The sequence below is a fragment of the Equus przewalskii genome, chromosome 17, assembly GCF_037783145.1.
Source record: "Equus przewalskii isolate Varuska chromosome 17, EquPr2, whole genome shotgun sequence".
NCBI lineage: Eukaryota > Metazoa > Chordata > Mammalia > Perissodactyla > Equidae > Equus > Equus przewalskii.
In genome coordinates this window covers 77,115,814-77,136,275 of record NC_091847.1, presented here as the reverse complement: position 1 = coordinate 77,136,275, position 20,462 = coordinate 77,115,814, and the positions used below count along the sequence as shown (strand labels likewise).

The 20,462-nt window shown below is 38.6% G+C and overlaps 1 protein-coding gene across 7 annotated transcripts in view; it reads right to left on the bottom strand.

Moving 5' to 3' along the window:
• CYP20A1 (cytochrome P450 family 20 subfamily A member 1) overlaps positions 1 to 20,462 on the bottom strand; it is a 55,332-nt gene that overhangs the window by 15,132 nt on the left and 19,738 nt on the right. For 5 of the 7 annotated variants that reach the window (XM_070580856.1, XM_070580861.1, XM_070580857.1 and 2 more), the window contains 5 exons: positions 16,375 to 16,542; positions 10,872 to 10,950; positions 6,193 to 6,308; positions 5,242 to 5,296; positions 2,371 to 2,491 (listed from right to left, as the gene is read on the bottom strand). In XM_070580856.1, coding sequence (XP_070436957.1) covers positions 2,371 to 2,491; positions 5,242 to 5,296; positions 6,193 to 6,308; positions 10,872 to 10,950; positions 16,375 to 16,542 — 539 coding nt within the window. The remainder of the gene's footprint in view (positions 1 to 2,370; positions 2,492 to 5,241; positions 5,297 to 6,192; positions 6,309 to 10,871; positions 10,951 to 16,374; positions 16,543 to 20,462) is intronic. The other 2 variants (XM_070580860.1, XM_070580862.1) reach the window with 1 other exon arrangement.

Sequence of the window (20,462 nt, the reverse complement as noted above, 5' to 3'; positions counted from 1 at the left end):
CTTTGGGGAGAAAAAGGAAAAATAAAATCTTTAAAAAAAAAAAAAAGACTTTCTAAAAAAAAAAGAACAATTTAAAAAGCTGCAAAGTAAGTGCGAGGATCCAGGAAGTGGAGGGCGCTGGGGACGCAGGCCAGGAGCACCTCATCAGAGAAAGGACTTGGCGCAAAATAAACACTTAGGCTGAGACCTGCAAAAACCTGCAGGTAGCTGGAGGAGAGACGAAAAGAGAATCTATGCAAAGAAGGGGCTGCAAAAGCCGGGAGATGAGAAAGAGTGCTGCGCCTTTGAAGAAACAAGCATTTCAGTGCAGGTGAATCGCAGGGTATGAAGCGGCCGCGTAGTAAGAGGTGAGGTGGGAGAGGAATGCAAGGCCTAGCTCTTGAAGAGCCTCATGGGCTAGGCTAGCAAGTTTAAATTTTACCCTAATGGCAACTGGAAATCACTGGAGGATTTTAACCTGGGGAGTCACCTGACTAGATGTGACTCCTCAGATCCAGAAAGGTCACTAGCACAGTGATTCTCAACTCAGCTACACATTAGAATCACCTGAGAAGGTTCTGACACCTTCTCACGCCCAGAGATTGTTGGTTTGGGACTGGTCCCAGGTTATCTGTATTTAAAGCACCCAAAGTGACTACGGTGTGCACTCACAGGCTCCAGGAGCCATCTGGAGAAAGGACTGGAGCAGGGCAAGATCCAAGGGTGCTGAAATACCCCAGACAAGTTGACGGTGGTGTGGACAGAGTGGGGGCCATGGAAAGAGCTAAAACTAAACTTCCAGCTGGAAGTTGTATGGAGATTAGGATCAACAGAACTTGATCACTGACTGAATGTGGTGAAGTCGCTACATGTAAGACTACTGTCCACAACATATTTAGAGAAAAAATGGAACTTAAGACATGTTCTGTACTTTAAAATGTTTTTAAATTTTTTGTTTTAAATACATATGTATAGCATAGAGAAAATCTGGAAAAATAGTAAAGATAGTTAATAATTGTTATCTCTTAACGCGACATTTACAAAAGACCTTCGCCACCTACTTCATACACTTCTGTATTACAAAAACTTCAAAAGAAAAGTATGTATTACTTTTAAAATTAAAAATAGTTGTATTAAATTTAAATAAAACTTCCAGGGCAGGCCCCATGGCGTAGTGGTTAAGTTCACCATGCTCAACTTCATCGGCCCAGGTTTGCAGGTTCAGATCCTGGGCGTGGACCTACACTACTCGTCAGCCATGCTGTGGTAGCACACACATAAAGTGGAGGAAGACTGGCACAGAGCTAATCTTCCTCAGCAAAAAAATAATTAAATAAATAATCAAATAAATAAAACTTCCAACATTTTGAAGAACCTGTAACAGAAGTGTCCTTGTGAAACCCATGGCTTTAAGTTCTTTCCAAAGGCTGTGTCCCTATCTTCTTTTCTATACTAGTTGAAAGATGCTCCAAGGTAGGGTTGCTTGCTACCCAGTCTCAGACTCCGACCCCTTAAGCAATCATAGCTGCTGTTTTTTAAAATCTTTTTAACTAAGGTATTACTTACACATAAAAAAATCACTTATTTTACCTGTGAATTTTAGTAATTGCATACAATTGTGTAACCACAACCACAAACAAGATATAGAACAGTTCTCTCACCCTAAAAACTTTCCTCACACCCCTTTGTAATGTGATCCCCTCCCATTCCGGGCCCCACACAACCAGTGATCTGCTTTCTATCACAACAGATTTGCTTTGTCTAGAATTTCACCTAAATGAAATCACACTGTAGGCAGTCTTTGTGTTTGACTTCTTTCACTTAAAATAATGAGATTTATCCATGTTATTGTATGTATTGATACTGTGTTACTTTTTATTACTTGATAATATTCCACAGTACAGATATAACATGATTTATCTATTCTCCAGATGATGAACATCTGGACTGCTCCCAGTTTTTTGCTGTTATGAATAATATTGCTATGAATGTTTGCAAACAAGTCCCTGTGTGGACACATGCACATGTGTTCATTTCTCTTGGGTAAACGCCTTGGAGTAGAATTGCTGGGTCATATGGTAAGCGTGTGTTTAACTTTATAAAATTCTGCCACATGGTTTCCCAACAGGATGTACCATTTTGCATTCCCACCAAGCAGTTATGAGGGTTCCACTTACTTGACATCACTCATACTATTTTATATAAGCTAATGCAAAGGTTTCCCACTACTTTATGATTTTAAAAAGCAAATTAAATTACCCATTAAAATCTGTATGTAAATATTTTAAGTACTACAAAAATATTTAGCTTTCCTAGATATTAGCATTAGCTTTAAATTAGATAGTTAAACCAGTTTTTAATGAGCTCCTCTTCCTTTTATTGTATTCTTACCTGAGCTGCTCAATTTTCTCTGGAGTAATAGGACCCTTCCCAAAAACTTGGTCTATCTCTTCATATAATTTTTTCTGAACTTCTTCAGAGGTGGTTAAAAAACAGATTGCCCAGGTGCACACTAAGTGAAAAGTCATATTAATAACAATGGAAATAGCTAATTCATAGTTTGAGTACAGAATAAGAAAAATCTTACTTTTTTTTGCTATTTTCCTTTTTTTCTGATAGAAGATACATAAATGCTACTAAAAAATAAAACATGATTGTTCACAGGATTTGTAATGCATTAAATAGAACATGAATATAGAATACTCCCAAAAAGAGACAGTGCAATGTAGACGATTTCTTTCTTAAAACTGGCAAGTAACTGAAGCGACTTAATGCCTTTTGCCTTAGGTAAAAGAGTAATGATAATAAAGACACTTCACACCTGGGGGAGTGTTAAAATGCTGCTGACTGTGATGGATTGTCTGGTTTACTCAACACTATAAAATCAAAAACTTTATTTATCAGTGCACTCAGAAGCCCTAATGAAATGACTCATACAAATCAAAGGAGCAGGAGATTTACCTATAAATCAATATTCTAAATTTTTACTTGTAAGGGTAGACACACCATTACAAGAACTGGGAGTGGTTATTCCTTAGGACAGTGGTTCTCAAAAATCACCTGGGAGCTGGTTGATGGCACGATCCCACACCCACAGATTCTGATTCATTAGGTCTAGGGTGGGGCTCAGGTGTCTGTACTTCTAACAAATACCAGAATTATTTTAATGAACACCAAAATTGGAAAATCACTAGCTTATGGCTTACTTTTACTTAAAATGGCTTATGGATTATATTCACTGAGGAAATGAAAAGGTAAGAAAATTACATGATGAACATAAAACAGAGGAAACAGAGTAGTTATGTTTCCTTTAGGAACCACTGGTATTACAACTATAAAAGAATGGAACCACCCAGATACAGAGTGCCTCTCTCCCTAGATTATGCTTGAGATGACTCTATCTACAGCTCTACATTTTCTACGTCAAGTACATTTTAAAATGTTTAGTAATTTCTATCTCTATTTATCAATTACCCTTTTCCTGAGCTAAGTGCTGACTTAAATTTGTCTCAAAGTTAATTTTTTTCTAATGTTTGCCTAAGTCACATATTATCCAATTCCTGTGCCTGGAAAAGACATAATTCACTTTCTACACTAAATAGTATCATCAATAAAATCAATAGCTATCTGGTACTCAATTATTTTGATAATTTACTCACATCCAGAGTTCATAAAGAGCACATGAGTAACTCCTTGTCTGTAACATTTTCCTGCATACGCTTCTTTATTATGGCTTTCGAGTGAACTGCCGAATTTCTATTTCACCAGTGATGTGAAAACTTGTGCAGTGTGCCATACGTATATGTATGCAATTTTACAACAATATACAGTAATACACAATATTGAAAGATTTAGCACAAGGATTTGCATACAGTAGGCATTCATATACCCTATTTGACTATATTATCACTTAAAATTAATATAACTGTATAAGCATAATAATCTCCAACACTGGTTCTTTTGTAGAACTCTATTAAAAAGTACGACTAGGATAGCTTAAAAATGTGATTTTAAGCCAGTAAACTTTCTTTAATTACAATACTGAACCAAGACACAATTTTATAGTTGAAAGATACCTTGGGGAGGTCGTCCAGAACTGAACTTGTATTGGAGAAAAGGAGAAAACACAGAGGAAGTATCTTGCTCAAGGCTAATAAGTAGCAGGGGGGGACTTTAATTAAGGTTTCCCGCTGTCTGCCACTCAGAAACTTCAGAGATGCCTTAAAAAACAATGAACCCATATGCAAAGAAATAGCCATACTCTGAAAATTCCCCCCAAAACTGCAAATAAGATTAAAATATGAATTCGACCTTGGAATGATCACTTTTTATGGCATCCAGAGCACGAGTCAGACTTTTTGAAGGCCTTTCGCAAAGATATATTTTAATGTAATAAATTTTTAAACAAGTTGTTTCTTTAAAAGGTTCAATATATTATTTTTGTATTATTTCTATTGTATTGTATTGTATTGTATTATTTTGTAGTATTTTAACTTACCTAAACTCCATTTAATTGACAACATCTCAACATCTCTAGATAGCAAAAATTTTACAAAGAAGAAAAATTTATGGGAAGTTTACATTTGTACTGTTTTTAAGAAAATTTCCTTAATTACCATTTGAAATGAAATGCTTCAAGTAAAAATAAATTTTTTTGGATTTTAAACTCATGTTTTAACACTTCTTTCAGCATTTTATATTAGTGTATTTTTACGGATATACACAAATTTTTATTAACACTGTATGAAAGAATGGTACTCTGCTAAACTAAAAACCAGTAAGGAAACTTAGAAACATGTCACACCTTTTAGAATTTTAAATAAAAATCACCTTCATTTCTACCAAAAGAGGAATTCTTTTAAATCATGCTTTCTGTGGCCTATATCCTCTGTTGGTAGACCTTAACAATAGGAGACCGGGTTGGAGTCAAAGCGAAAAGCCGCAGCAGGAAATTGAAAAGCTCACTGCTCCGGTTGGAAAGGTGTCAATGGCAGTTCATTTTAAAGCCACTAACTAGAATTCACAATCCATAAACTGTGTCAAGAAATTTATGGCAATGTTCAGAGGTGGCACAGAGCACCTGGGGTAAAAAAAAAAAAAAAAAAAAGGTACCTGTGTACAAGAGCGTTTCAAACAAGAGTAAAAAGAAGAGGGAAGGGAAGTTATAAAGAGGTCTTGCAAAGAGTGTTACCTTTATTTTAGAATAGCTTTACCCTTGTATATTTTATAATCTATCTCAAAAAGAAATCAATTTATACTTACATTTTGCAGTTATTATGCAACTGGCCAAAGAAAATATCATACTGTCTTCTAGGATCTAGGAAACAAAACTCAGTTTAGAAAGGGTGAAACATAAGGTGTCCCGTATTATGCCTTACGCTAAAAAAATCTAGAGTATAGAATTATGGTCAAGGAAAGGAAAAAAGTGCATTATTTCTTTATGATGTTTTTCACTTAAAAAACATCTATATAATGTAAATAACCAAGTAAGATTGGCAACAGATGTTAGCTCAGGGCTACTCTCCCTCAGAAAAAAATTTTAAAATAATGTAAATAACCAACCTAAATATTGCGTTGCCTCCTCGATGCAGTAAACACTTATCGGTAATATTATTGGCTCATGACACATTTTTGCAAACAAACTGGCTCAGCTCTATCCTTCCGGCTTGGCCTGGGACAGCAACAAAGCCACAGGACAGAGGAGAGTCTGCCAGTGCCCTCAGCCTGATTCGATTTCTGCACCCACATACACCTGGAAACCAATTCTGTCTATGAAGACTTGCACATGTCGAGTGGGACAGAAGATTCCTACAATGAACAGGTGAGGCAATAATGGCTATAGTCCTGTCCTTTGCCTGACAACACCACATAGCAGTGTGCTAGGGATGACAGACATACACTGGGAAGAAGCCAGGCTGCCATGCCTGGCCACACAGGTAGAGCAGCTTAGGCGATAAAGGTTTATACTTGTCCTCCTCTGTTATGATCAGAGAATTGTGGTCCAATATTTGCTTACCCAAATATTAAATAATATACAGCTGCTTCAAAGAGCTAAAAAAATAGGAGCTAAATTCTTGTACTATTTATGGATGATGTACAATAAAAGAGAAGCCACTGAATTCTAGGAGGGCATCTGGATTAAACTGAATAAAAAGCACACTCTATACATGTGTGATTATATTTTATTTGATAAACATTTAACAATTACATCACCTGTTGGTCATTAAGGTTCCCCTGTACTAAGGAGTCAATGAAAATATGTTGATTGAAGTTCATTCCTCTTCGTTCTTTTATGATTTTCTTTAAAATAGATTCCAATTGCATAAGGGCTTAAAGAAGAAAAACAAAGAAGATTTGAGAATATAAGCCCTTGTGAAGACTGAACATTTTTAATATTTCTTTTTTTTTTTTTTGGAGAGAAAGGACTTTTTATTACAGCTTGCTAGCAAGGGGACAGATAGCTGATTAATGTCCAAAAGAACCATCTTAAGGAGAACACAGAATCTTGAAACAGTTAAATATGCCAGTGGGTTATAGGCAAGAGGGTAGGAAATGGTGAACCCCTTGGTGTTGCAGACTGGGAGTTGCCACATCAGATCTTTCAGCTGTCATGAATATCAGCATAGGATCTTGTCTAGAGGCCACCACATTCTCTCAGCCAGGCTCTGTACTCTGATCTGCTCACTTGGTGCTTATGGCGATACTTTACCTGGTGGGCTCTGGGAGCACCTTGGTGAGAGGAGGGACCTCTCTGGAAACTGAGACATTGGTGGGGGCCATTGTTCTGACCTGGTCCAGCTGTGCTGACCTAATATTTCTGTACAATGTTACTATGTGCAGAATAAAACTTCCAAAAGTAAAAGAGTAGTAATTAACAATTTTAAAAAAGCTAATTTACATTTAAAACATCTATTTTCTTTTTGCTAAATTTAACATACACACAAAAAAAGTACATAAAACATATATGCACAATTTAAGGAATCATCATAAAGCAGATATCCTCAACATCGCCACCCAGGCTGAGAAGCAGAACAATGCCAGCACCTTAGAGGCCTCCACCCACACAGCCGTCTTCCCTGGTATCATCCACCTTCCTTCTAAATTCTGTCCTCAACTCCACTCTTCTCCCAAGTCACGCATCACTCATTTGGGGTCAGAAACAGATGTGAAATCATCAAAAAAGCAAATTTCTGAAATCTAAAAGATACAGAATAACTGATATCCAACAGTCAATAAAATTATCCAAAGAGCACTTCTCAGTTCCCATGTTGATCGCTTACGCTCCAGGAAACACTTTCACATTTGGCTCCCAGGATTCCACACTTTCCTCCCACTTACTGCCTGCTCATCCTCAGGTTCCTTTGTTGATTCCTTCTCATCTCTCAAATTTCTTAACAATGGTATGTCCAAGGTCTGTAGGCTCAGTTTCTGGACCTCTTCTCTTTTTCTATTTACATTCATTACCTTGGTGATCACCAGTGTTAAACTTTCAATACAATCTACGTACTGAACACTCCCAAATTTATATTTCCAGTCAGGACATCTTTCTCCTGAACTCTAGACTCATATATCTAACAACCAACTCAGCATCTCCACTTGGAGGTCTGAAGCATACTAAACACAACATAAACAGGGGGCCGGCCCCATGGCCAAGTGGTTAAGTTCGCACGCTCTCCTTCGGCAGCCCAGGGTTTCGCCAGTTCGGATCCCAGGCGTGGACATGGCACCACTCATCAAGCCATGCTGAGACAGCGTTCCCCATGCCACAACCAGAAGGACCCACAACTAACAAATATACAACTATGTACTGGGGGGATTTTGGAAGAAGGGAAAAAAAGATTGGCAACAGTTGTTAGCTCAGGTGCCAATCTTTAAAGAAATAAATAAATAACACATCCAAAACTGAACTCTTGATATTTCCCCCCAAAACTGGATTCTCCCACAGTATGCCCCATCTATTTCCTAATAACTTTATTTTCCAATGACCTTGGTGACTCCTTCACTCTTACAACCCACATCTATCAGCCAATGTTGGTGGTTTTGTCTTCAAAATACAGAATTATTCTCCCTTACTCTTTTTTTCATTCTATATTTCCTGCTGCCTGCCACATAGTCCTAGCCCATAACAGCTCCCTAATTACTCTCTCTGCTTCTGCTCTGGGCTCCTATAATCTATCACAGCAGCCAGAGTGATCCTTTAAAAACATAACTCAGATCATAACTCTGCTCAAAACCTCCCAGTGGTTTCCTATCTCATAGTAACAACCTAGTCATACAATGATCTACAAGCTGGACAAAATCTGTCCCTCCCTCAATCTTTCTGGCCTCATCTCATTCTGTTCCTTTTCTGACTACTTCACTCCAGCCACACAGCTCCTGGTTGTACCTCCCGGTGAGGAAGAATCTCATCTCAAGGATTTTGCAATTGCTTTTCCTCAACGTGGAATACACTTCCTTTGGCTATGCGGATATGCACATGATCTGCACTGACAGGCTTCCTTATCTTTCGCAAGTGTTTGCTCAAGTCACCTGATCTTGATGAGGCCTTTCCTAAAAACCTTATTTAAAATCACAACCTCCCCACCCCGAACACTCCCCATTCCCCTTCCTGATTTAATTTCTCCATAGCACTTGTCATCTTTTAACACACTATTCAGTTTACTTACTTAGATTCTCGCCTGCCTCTTCACACTAGAATGTAGTGCCACAAGGACAGGAATTTTTGTTTGTTTTGTTCACTGACATCTCCTCAGCACCAAAAACATACCAGGATATTATAGATCCTCACTAAATATTTATAGAATTGAATAAATATAACACATTAGTGATTAAAATGAGAAACTATTAATACTGTAATACAGTGGTTCCCAAACGTTGCTACACAGAATCACCTAGAAACCTTTTTTTAAAAAACTGTAAAACATAAGAAATATAAGTCACACCTCATACCAATTAAATCGGAACGTTTAGGAGTAGAAGCCAGGCTTCAATGTTTTTTAAAAGATCCAATGTGTAGTAAAATTTGGGAACTACTGTGGTACATACTCAACCCTACAAGCACATCAGAATAGTGTGGAGAGCTTTTATAAAAATATCTGATGCCCAGGGCACCTCTATCCCAGATTCTGAATAAACTGGTCTAGGATAGAGCCTGATCTCCAGTTTTTTCGTTTTAAGTTCCCAAAGTGATTCTAATGTATAGACCAGGTTGAGAATTACTCACCTAAACAAAGGAAGCACTGATCCAGCCACAGGATCCCACTCATATAAATACCAAAACATAGTCATTTTCAATGACAGCTCAAATCTGATCTATGCCCATGTGACAGTGCAACGAACATATTATGCTTGATAATCTACTTCTATTTAGAATCAAAGAATACAAATTAATTTTCATTTTATATCAATTGAACCAATATTTGTGAAACACATTTTTTTTTAAGGGGAATTAATCCAAACGCATGCATCAAGACGATCAGAATGATGATGAAAACAAGATACCAGAAAATGTGTCAAGTAAATTGGTTTTTCTGGACTTATGTTGGGACATCAAGGGACTCACTAGAATGGGAAGCCCCATGAGGACAGGATTTTTGTCTCCTGTACATAGAATATTGCCTAGCACACACAGGCCCCAATAAACACTCGTTCAAAGAATAAAGGAAGAGAATCCCAGGAAGTAATACTATTATATATGGAAAATAATCCATTATTCCAATGCAGCCTATGTATTTTAATTTACCCAGCCTACTTCCAAAAAAGAAAGTGAAGCAGCTCAGAATAAACATATTAAAGCATTACAATCATTAAATTACTGGCAGAAAATACAGAACAAAAAGAAAAGAGGGAGAAAAATTTAGGGGAGACATCTTAAACTAAATTCGCTATTTTTCTGTGTAGATTTTCAATGTTGTAACCAATGCCAAATTTACTCAAAATGGCAAGAATTTTTTATGTTGCTACATTTTTTACAAATATCTATAGAATATTTAATCATGTTGATACTATTTCCTTATTTCCTAATTCCTATATTGTTGGACAATTTGATTATTTCTGGTTTTCTACTTGTAGAAATAGCACTATAAAAAATACTCATGAGGGGCCAGCCCAGTGGTACAGCGGTTAAGTTTGCACATTCTGCTTTGGCAGCCAGGGGTTTGCCGGTTGGGATCCTGGGTGCGGACATGGCACCGCTTGTCAAGCCATGCTGTGGTAGGCATCCCACACATAAAGCAGAGGAAGACGGGCACAGATGTTAGCTCAGGGCTAGTCTTCCTCAGCAAAAGAGAGGAGGATTGGCAGCAGATGTTAGCTCAGGGCTACTTCCTCAAAAAAAAAAAAAATACTCATGAATATTTTCTTCTTTTAGATAATCTGATCCATTATTTTATGACTCTCATATATATCATCAAATCGCTTTCCCAGGATTTACCCTTACTTTCATCAAGGCTGTAGGCTGTACCAGTTCCACAGCACCTTCATTCTGCAGCAAGTGCTAGAGTTTTGTTTACTAACTCACTGCTTTGTCCTCTTTTTTGTTTAAGAAAAACTTTCATGGGGCCAGCCCTGGTGGGCTAGTGGTTAAGTTCAGTGTGCTCTGCTTCGGTGGCCTGGGTTCAGTTCCTGGGCATGGACTTACACCACTCTGTTAGCAGCCATGCTGTGCTGGCAGCCCATACACTATAAAACAGAGGAAGATTGGCATGGATGTTAGCTCAGGGAGAATCTTCCTTAGCAAAAAAGAAAAGAAAAACTTTCGTTATAGGAAACGTAGGAGAAAAACACAGACAAAACACACATGACCTATAATTTCATGATTCAGAGATAACCCTGCTAAAATTGGGGCATACTTTCTTTTGTCTTTATTAAAAATTAAGAGTGGCAAAACTTACCATCTTCATATTGTTTTTTCCGATTTGCACTTTTATCAAGTGATCCATCTAGAAAGCCTTTTCCAATCTCAGCCCAAACCTGAAAATAGGAAAACATACCTATTATCTGATAAGTAGGCTCTCTAGATAATACCGAGCAGTTTAAGCTAATAAATGAGGCACTCCTGTCTCACCTAGGGATCTGAGAAGCTCTACCTTTTAAGTGGGCTGCATAAGCATTTACTACGTAGTCTCTGAGGACAGGGCACAACTATATTTTAATAATTTCAGTGAAGGCACTTGCAAATTAGTTATAATTGGAAAGTCAAAAGTTCCTTTTCTTATTAGGAGTAGGAATGGGGAGGAAAAGAACATGGCAATAGAGCCAATTCTCTATTTTTTATTATAATTGCACCAGTGGATAAATAAAATTCATAGGGAATTCCATATTTTTACTTCACCTGTGATATTGGTGAGCACTGGCTGAGATCCAGAAAAAAGTTAAAAATTAGTCAAAGGTTTGGAGATAGTAAACAATGGAATAGGCTTCCAATTATTTCAAAATTGGGTAATTAGCTCCTGAAAAAACTTTAACTTGTTTATTATTCAAAAGTTCTAAAAGAACTTGAGGAAAGAACATAACACTTATTAATCAATGCTAAATATTTGAAAAATTATTATTACAGTTAAGAGTCCTCAACTCTTACCTAACAAAGATAAACTTTCAGATTACTTAAATGTAAAACATGAAAGTATAAAAAGTACTGTAGGGGCCAGCCCCATGGCCGGGAGGTTAGAGTTCCGAGCACTCTGCTTCAGCAGCCAGGGTTCACCAGTGTGGATCCCAGGTGCAAACCTACTCCACTCATCAGCCATGCTGTGGGAAAAAGTAGAGGAAGAGTGGCACAGATGTTAGCTCAGGGCTAATCTTCCTCAAGCAAAAAAAAGAAGAAGACTGGCAATGGATGTTAGCTCAGGGGAAATCTTCCTCAGAAAAAAAAAGTACTGCAAAAATGTGCAGTAAATGTTTATATTAGTAATTTATATTGGTAATTTATATTAATTATATAATAATTATATTTCATATAATTTATAATATATATTATATATAATTTATATTAATTAGTAATTTATATTAGTAATTATTACATTATATTATACTCAAAGCGAGAAAGGAATTTCTAAGCATGACACAGCACAGGGAAAAAATTCATAATGAAAAAGCTGAATGCATTTAGCTACTCCATTGCAACAACGAAAACCTGAACAGACTGAAAAAATCAACAACTCTTCTTGGACCCCTAACACATGGGTGGACCCGGGGCAAACTGAGGCCCCCAAGATTGGAGAGACAGGAGAAAACAGGGAGTCCCATCTTACTGGAACAGACTCACAAGTGGAAACCAGCTTAGGAACCGGCGCTGGGGCAGGAACACCCAAACCGTACTAACAAACTGCTGGAGGTTCAGTGCACACAACTCTGGGAGTTAAAAACTCCAGGGGGACTGAGTTATAGGGGGGTTCCCCAAAATATTGTGAGATTTACCTGCCGGAGCTTGACCAGGTTCCCACAGCAAATATGGAAGGAAAATCCCCTCAGGCTTCCAGTAGGGGGAGGCCAAGCACTGTGTTCTCAACAAGGCCCGCCCTCAGGGGAAACTAGTCAACAGAGCCGGACCTGCTGGGGTCTTATCAGAGCCTAACTGACCCGGGGCAGGGAAATACCCAACTCCAGGCAGCTCTAGCCTTCCACGTGGGGGAGGGGAATTACCCAACTCCAGCCCACTCTAGCCATCCTGTCCCACCTCACGGGGCAGAAAACACTGAGAAGCACTCGTGGGGCCCACAGTCCAGAGGCGCAGGCTCACTCAGAGACTGAGACGGACTCGCAGGACTGTGGAACACCTCCCCTTCCCCACCCCTCACCGCCACATCGCTAAAGCCTACCTACACCAGTTTCTTCTACCCAGTCCATCATGTCAAGCTGTCAAGAAGAAGGTACAAGGCACACCAAAAGGCAAAAAACACAGTTCGAAGAAACAGAGCAAGCATCAGAACCAGACCAGGCAGGGACGTTGGAAATACCAGACCAGGAAAGTAAAGCAACTATGATTAATATGGTTAAATTAAAATTTCAAACTACTATGATTAATATTAATAAGGGCTCTGAAGTATCCTTGGGTAAAGGATAAAGCAGACAGCATGCAAGAACAAACAGGCAACCTAAGCAAAGAGATGGAAATCCTAAGAAAGAACCAAAAAGAAACACTAGAGATCAAAAACACTATAACAGAAAAGAAGAATGCCTCTGATAGGCTTATTCATACACTGGTCACAGCTGAGGAAAGAATCTCTGAGCTAGAGGACACATCAGTAGAATCCTCAAAAGCAGTTTCGTACAAAACTAAACATTCTCTTACCATATGATCCAGCAATCATGCTCTTTGGTATTTAACCAAAGGAGTTGCAAACTTACGTCCACACAAAAACCTGCACACAGATGTTTACAGTAGCTTGATGCATAATTATCAAAACTTGGAAGCAACCAAGATGTTCTTTAGTAGGTGAATGGATAAGCTGTTATATCCAGACAATGGAGTACGATCCAGCACTAAATGAAACGAGCTATTGGGGCTGGCCCAGTGGTGTAGTGGTTAAGTTCGCACACTCCGCTTCAGTGGCCCAGGGTTCACGGGTTCAGATCCCGGGTGCGGATCTACACACTGCTCATCAAGCCACACTGTGGCAATGTCCTATATACAAAATAGAGGAAGACTAGCACAGATGTCAGCTCAGGAACCATCTTCCTCAAACAAAAAGAAGACTGGCAAGAGATGTTAGCTCAGCGACAATCTTCCTCGCCAAAAAAACCCAGAAATGAGCTATTAAACCATGAAAGACATAGAGGAACCCTAAATGCATATTACTAAGTGAAAGAAGCCAATCTGAGAAAGCTACGTACTGTATGATTCCAACTACATGACATTCTTGAAAAGGCCAAACGATGGATACAATAAAAACATCAGTGGTGGCCAGGAGCCGGGGGACGGAGAAAAGATGAATAGGCAGAGTACAGAGGATTTTCAGGGCAGTGAAAATACTCTGTACGATATTACAATGATGGATACATGTCATTATACATTTGTCCAAACCCAATGAATGTACAACACAAAGTGTGAACTCTTAGGTAAACTATGGATTTGCATGATGACAATTTGTCAATGTAGGTTCGTCCTTGGCAAAAAATGTACCATTCTGGTGAGTGATGTTGATAACGGGGAGGCTGTGCATGTGTAGATGCATGGGGTATATAAGTCTCTGTACCTTCCTCTTAATTTTATTGTAAACCTAAAATTGTTTTAAAATAATATTTCTTTAAAAAGCACTATAAATAAAAATGAAAGCAAATGAAAACTAGAGATAAAAATTAAGAGCTCTTGCAGATCAGTAAGAAAAAGAAACACAACAATAGAAGTATTGGTGAAGGACGTGAGAAAGCAGCCCACAAATGAGGAATACAAGAGATCCACAAAAATATTAAATGAAGTTTAACCTCACAAACAGTAAAAAAATAACTTTAATCATGAAATATCATTTTCCACTTATTAGGTAGGCAAATATTTGAAGGATCAATAATTCTACACGTCAAAGCACAAGGAAAGAGCACACTAATGCTGGGGGAAGATAACTGAGACAATGGTTTGGGAGGGCAGTTCTGAAGCGGTACGCAACTCAACATGGCATGTACATTTCCTCACAGTCCAACACCTGCGAGATGGGCGTGCACCTTACACTGATGCCACCTCTCCACTGCTGTCAGCCAAGCGGCAGTGACGGGGCAGAAGTCACTGTCCCTGCAGTCACAACTGGTTATTACTCCTGCGGCCTGACTGGACAACAGCAACCCCTTGGTGTTTCAGACATCAAAAGATCATTTGAGGAAAGACTTTAAGTTATGCTTATGGTCTGAAAACTTTCCTTTAACAACTTCTGGTAGCATTAAGAAAATACCAGATTCCTTCCAAAAATACATCATCTGAATCTACTCAAACCCAAATTGATGGACATTTCAAAAAATACTTGGCCGGTACTTTTAAAAATGTCAAGGTCACAAAACAAAGAAAAGCTGAGGAACTGTTCCACATCAAAGAGGTCTGACCACCAAAATCTGAATATGGGCTCTAGGTAATACTAGTGTATGAATGTTAAATTTCCCAAGTTTGAAAACTATGTTGTCTATATAAGAGAACATCTTTGTTTTTAGGAAATACTGAAGAATTTAGGGGAAAAGAGGCAAAATCTGCACTTTACTGTCACAGGGTTCAGGTAATGGGGGAAGGAATGAATAGAGAGATGGGCAGACGGATGGATGAATAGACAGAAAGACAGATAATGAATGACAAAAGCAAATGAGGCAAAATGTAAACAACTGCCGACCCTGGGTACAGGCAGTGGGGGTTCCTTGTAGTAGGTGCAACTTTTCTGTAAGTTGGAAATTATTTCTATTTTGAGTTACAAAGAAAGAAAGAAAAAGGAAGAGAAAGAAAATGCCAGTATAAAATAGGTACAGGTAACAGCAGCTTAGAAGAAAATCTTGGGAATGATAGTGGAGGTCTTCCTTTAAAAAATGCTGTCTCACCAACATGAAAAAACATCACCTCTCAACTGAGTCAAAAATTGATTCTCCATTAAAATTTGAAGACATTTTAGGAATTCCCTAACCAATTTATTTCGCCTGGGTACAAAGAGCAGTTTACTCTAGGAAGTAGAATTTAGAGTGATTTTTCCACTTTTATTTTTATGCTCCTGAATATATGAATGTTCTAGAAGAAACGTCTATTTTTTAATCATCAAACACAACTAATAAAACCATTTTAATGGGAAAAAGTATAATATTAAACAGTGACAGGGTGTTAAGCCACAGTTCCTAGTGATTTTTTTTAAACACATTATCTTGATTATTTACTTGTTTTTATAGATTTGAATAAAATAAGCAATAAACTTCTCAGAGAGCCAAAATGCGGTAAATGACCTAAGTATGATTTGAACCAAATAAATTAATGTTGACATTGATAAAAATAGAAAATAATAAATAAATTCCATATGTGAATCTACGAAAGGCACACAGTAAATGAATTTCAAACTGAATTGGGCTTTCTTCAAATCACATGCATTTTATTAGCATTTTAATGTTCCACTGGCTTTAACTTCTTTTTATATAGGACACAGTCTAGTCTATTAAATACAGTTTTTTCTCTTTATTATAGAATTCAGTATTATAACATATTTGCTAAATATTAAAAGAAAATTTCTTTAGTCATCTCCACTTTTTAAATTTCAAAAAGTAAGAGCTTAAAAAAGTAATTTTTAAAAAGACAATTATCATTGCTTGCACTGTTGCTTTTAGCCCAAAACAACGAAACTATACTACAGAATCTTAAACTTTCATCTTGAGAGGCAAAGTCTGCATTATTCAACTATCCAATGTGATGAAAGAATAATTTTAATTTGGCCCTAGACTTACTGTGCCATGATTCTTCTGGAAGCGAACGACTTCCTGGCCATCTTCAAACGTACTACCCATTACCATCTGTGTAACAGATTTCACAGCAAAACCAAGCATATGCTGGGAGAGGGGTACATGCTGGGACTCTGGGTAGGAGAGCCATTTATCTAATAATTCTTCTGAAAGCTGAAAGAGAACAGAAAACCACAACGATTTATTATTTCCCCTTGCTAAATCTTAGAAAAACTCAGCAAGTAGGTTCATTTCAGAGCACAGAGTTCAACTCCGATCAAAGTAAGCATTCAGGTGTTTACCTAGCCTGTCAGGCTAACACTGGCTCCACCTAGAATTACGTCCTCAACAGTTCAGGTTCAGAGTCTGTCACAGGGCTGATTTGCAAAACAAAAGCAACAACCTCGACAATAAAAACAGAAAATAGAAATTAAAAGTTCTTGACCCTAATGGAAACTAAGCGACCAAAGTCTGAGTATCTACAAAGAATAGCAAAGGCTCAGGGCAGAGTGCCTGCGACACAGTGAACAGTCAACAAACACAGGAGTAGATACAAAACCTAGACACGCTTCAGCGACAGAAAGCTCTCAGGGTCTCTGCCATTGCTTCGTTCGACAAATATTTATTAAATCCCTTGCGTAATGAAAACAATGTGTAGTCAGAAGCTCAAAAGCTTTGGAGTCAGGAAAACCTTGGCTTTACTTCTGGCCCTGTCACTTAGGAGTAACGTGACTTTGAGCAATTTGCTTAACTATTCCAAGGTTCAGGGGTCTCAACAGTGACACAGAGAGGACATCTCCTACTTGCACGGCCGCAGTGACAGGGATGATTATACCACGCCACATAGCAGGGTCAGGGTTTTGTGAGGGGATAGATGTAAAGCCCCTTTCACGTTAGGAACTCAAATTCAAGCTCCTTTCCCACATCAAGTCCATGAAAGTTTTGTCACAGTATAAAAGGTTAAAATTAAATTTTGTGAGAAACAGAATAAATATTCAAAAAGAAAAGATTAGCACCACAATAGTTTACACCTACTTAAAGTGAAGTATATGGACTATAACACTTTTTTTTGGAGAAAGGAAAGGAAGCCTTAATGATTCCATAGGATCAAGATTAATGAATAGTTAATATACTTTAAAGAACTCTGAGACTCAGGTGAAGTTAAGAAAACAAGAAAATAATGATTAAAATGGAACATAAGTACATAATTAAAAAATTACTTGCATGCTACTAACAAAATAATTCCAGGTACTTTAAAGAAGTTAGCATTCTACAGTTATTAATGAAGTCATCTAGCTTCCTTTATACTAAAAGATTTTAAAAAACAGTTTTGGGGGTTGGCCCCGTGGCCGAGTGGTTAAGTTCGCGCGCTCCGCTGCAGGCGGCCCAGTGTTTCGTTGGTTCGAATCCTGGGTGCAGACATGGCACTGCTCATCAAACCACGCTGAGGCAGCGTCCCACATGCCACAACTAGAAGGACCCACAACAAAGAATATACAACTATGTACTGGGGGGCTTTGGGGAGAAAAAGGAAAAAAATAAAATCTTTAAAAAAAAAAAAACCGTTTTGGAAACAAACCATTAAAGCGAGGCTATCTCCAGGTAAAAATAAGAGCCAACATAAATTCTACCTATAGGTAACGACAGTTCTAAACGCAAAGGTAAAATAAACACTGGGGAAAAAAGCCTTCTTGTAGGAAAAAATAAAATATATTAAAAGATATAAGATAAACCCATAAGATTTCCTTTCTCTAAATATTTGCTTCAGAAAACATACTTTTTCTTAATAAGCATGGGATTTTTGCCTCAAAACAACTCTAAGAAAAGTACTTAACTCGCAACCATCTCAGCTTCATGCCCAGAAATGGGAGGCCGAGCTGAGCAGCGGTATCGCCCACTTAGACGCTGAGCTGCCAGGCCTCACCTTCCCCACCACTCCATCTGCCGCTGAACGTTGATCCTACATAGAGGCCGTTGTAAGCAGACAGCCCCAATGCCATGCAACAAAGCCACACCCTCATCATTTACAGCCTTAGTGTTGAGCCATGTGTCCGAATTTACTCCACGTACCACATGTGAATGCTGACACTTTACCTTGTTCTTTATGCTGAAAGTAGCATTTTTAAAGTGTGCATTCCATTGATTTATTTGTTCATTTAATTTTCATAAATGGTTACATTGTTCTCTCATCATTAAGTACAAGTCTTTTTCCCACAGATTTAAAATGCCATCCATTATACACTGAATTCCCATGTGACTGTGGGATTATTTCTGAACATTGTCTATTTCGTTGATATATAGATATACCATTATCATAGTTTTGAAAATTTATTTTGTCTTTATAATGCTTCCCATTACTATTCTCTTCCAAAATGTTCCAGAAGAGAGACTGACTTCCAGAATCATGGAGTGGGGACCTTGCTGATTTTGCTCTCCCTCTAAAACTATGAAAATATGTGCTAAACAACTAAACAACTAAACAACTAAAATCAATCATTTCAGCACTTTGCAACTAACCAAAATTCAGTACCCACTGAGAAGCGTCAATCCAACAGAAACAACTGAACCTCGGTAAGATGCTCGAGTTGCGATGTTTTACCTTAAGTTATTTCCATCTCCCTTCTCTCCCCAGCTCAGTAGCATGGTAGCCAAAGGCCAGCAGCACTGCAGACAACAGAGAGACCTGACATCTCTGTGGCACTGTTACAAGCACCATCACCACTGGTCACCAAAATGGTCACTGAAACAGAGGAGTAAGGAATCCCAAAACTCTGTTCCTCCTCCAAAACAAGTAATGAGCCGGCGAAAACTGTCAGAACCAACTTTTGCAAAACTCTGGAACACAGTCCACAAACTTCTAACAACCAGGGGCAGGTCTGATGAAGAAAGAAGCTGCTGCTCTGTGTGAGAGAGCACTGCGGGATTTTAAACAACCGGTCTACCACCTCCATGCCCCAGACAGGCAGCAGCTATGAGAACAGTGGCCTGTACTCCAGGTGCTAATTGCTAGGAAGGAATACAGACATCATCCTCAAAGAATTGTGACTGGAGCCTCACCTGTGTGGCAGCTCCCATGAAGGACTGGTGCAAAGGCTTCCCTTTGTTTTGCCCAACTCTGAGCACAGCCAGAGCCAGGATGCGTGCCTGGGTGGCTTCTGCTGAAAACATTTAAAGGCACAGGTAGTGGCTACAACAGGTGGGACGAGAAACAACACTTGGGACAAGCAATAAACAGCCTAAGAGGCTGGGGAAGTAAGAGGTTGGGAGAAGAGATCAATGTGGGAACAAAAGCTTTTAAAAGCTTCTGCATATACCAGAGAATTAAGAAAGCCAAGCAAATGCCCAAGGGCAGGACACAAGCTCAGAAAAGGCTAAGAGAAGACTCAGAGAAGACTCTGAAGAAGAAGAAAAGGCTCAGAGAAGACTAAGCTTCCACATCTGGCAGGTCTTCTGGCTCCAAACAAGCAGGACGTGAAAGCTAAAGTAGAGCTGTAAGAAGCCTGGATAAGTGTTAAAGGAGGACCCCAACGCAAAGCCAACCCGCAAAGACTGGAAGAATAACTTTCTCTTTTTTCTTTTCTTTTTCTTCCTTTTCCTTTTGTCAGCTACAAGTGTTTGAGGTAAATCTGTCAAAACACCAGCTAACTCATTAAGCTAACAGACAGATGCTTCAGTGGCCACACATAACAAAGAATACAGACTTCACAAAAACAGTTTAGAAAAGACACTAAACCAGCAAACCACCACCCACAAGAGGCAGCAAGAACAAACTCTGAGGAAGGGAAGATTCTGACGTGGAGAGTTGCCATCCACAGCTGTGACCCCTCCAACAGAGCCTGGATCTCAGCCCTGGAGGCACATGCTCTTCCTCAGGCCCTCTGCCTTGCCCCAGGCCTGGAGTTGGTGACTGCTCCTTATACCTGCTATTCCTATATTCTTGAGAGTTCTCTTTACTTCTGACTAGCCAATCTCTCATTACTCCAATCCCCTGTTACAGTTGTTAATTCTTTATATTAAACTTTCCCTATTTAAATAATTGTGTGATTTCTCTCTCCTGATTGGATCCACACTGAAAAGACCTTTAGAAATGTTAA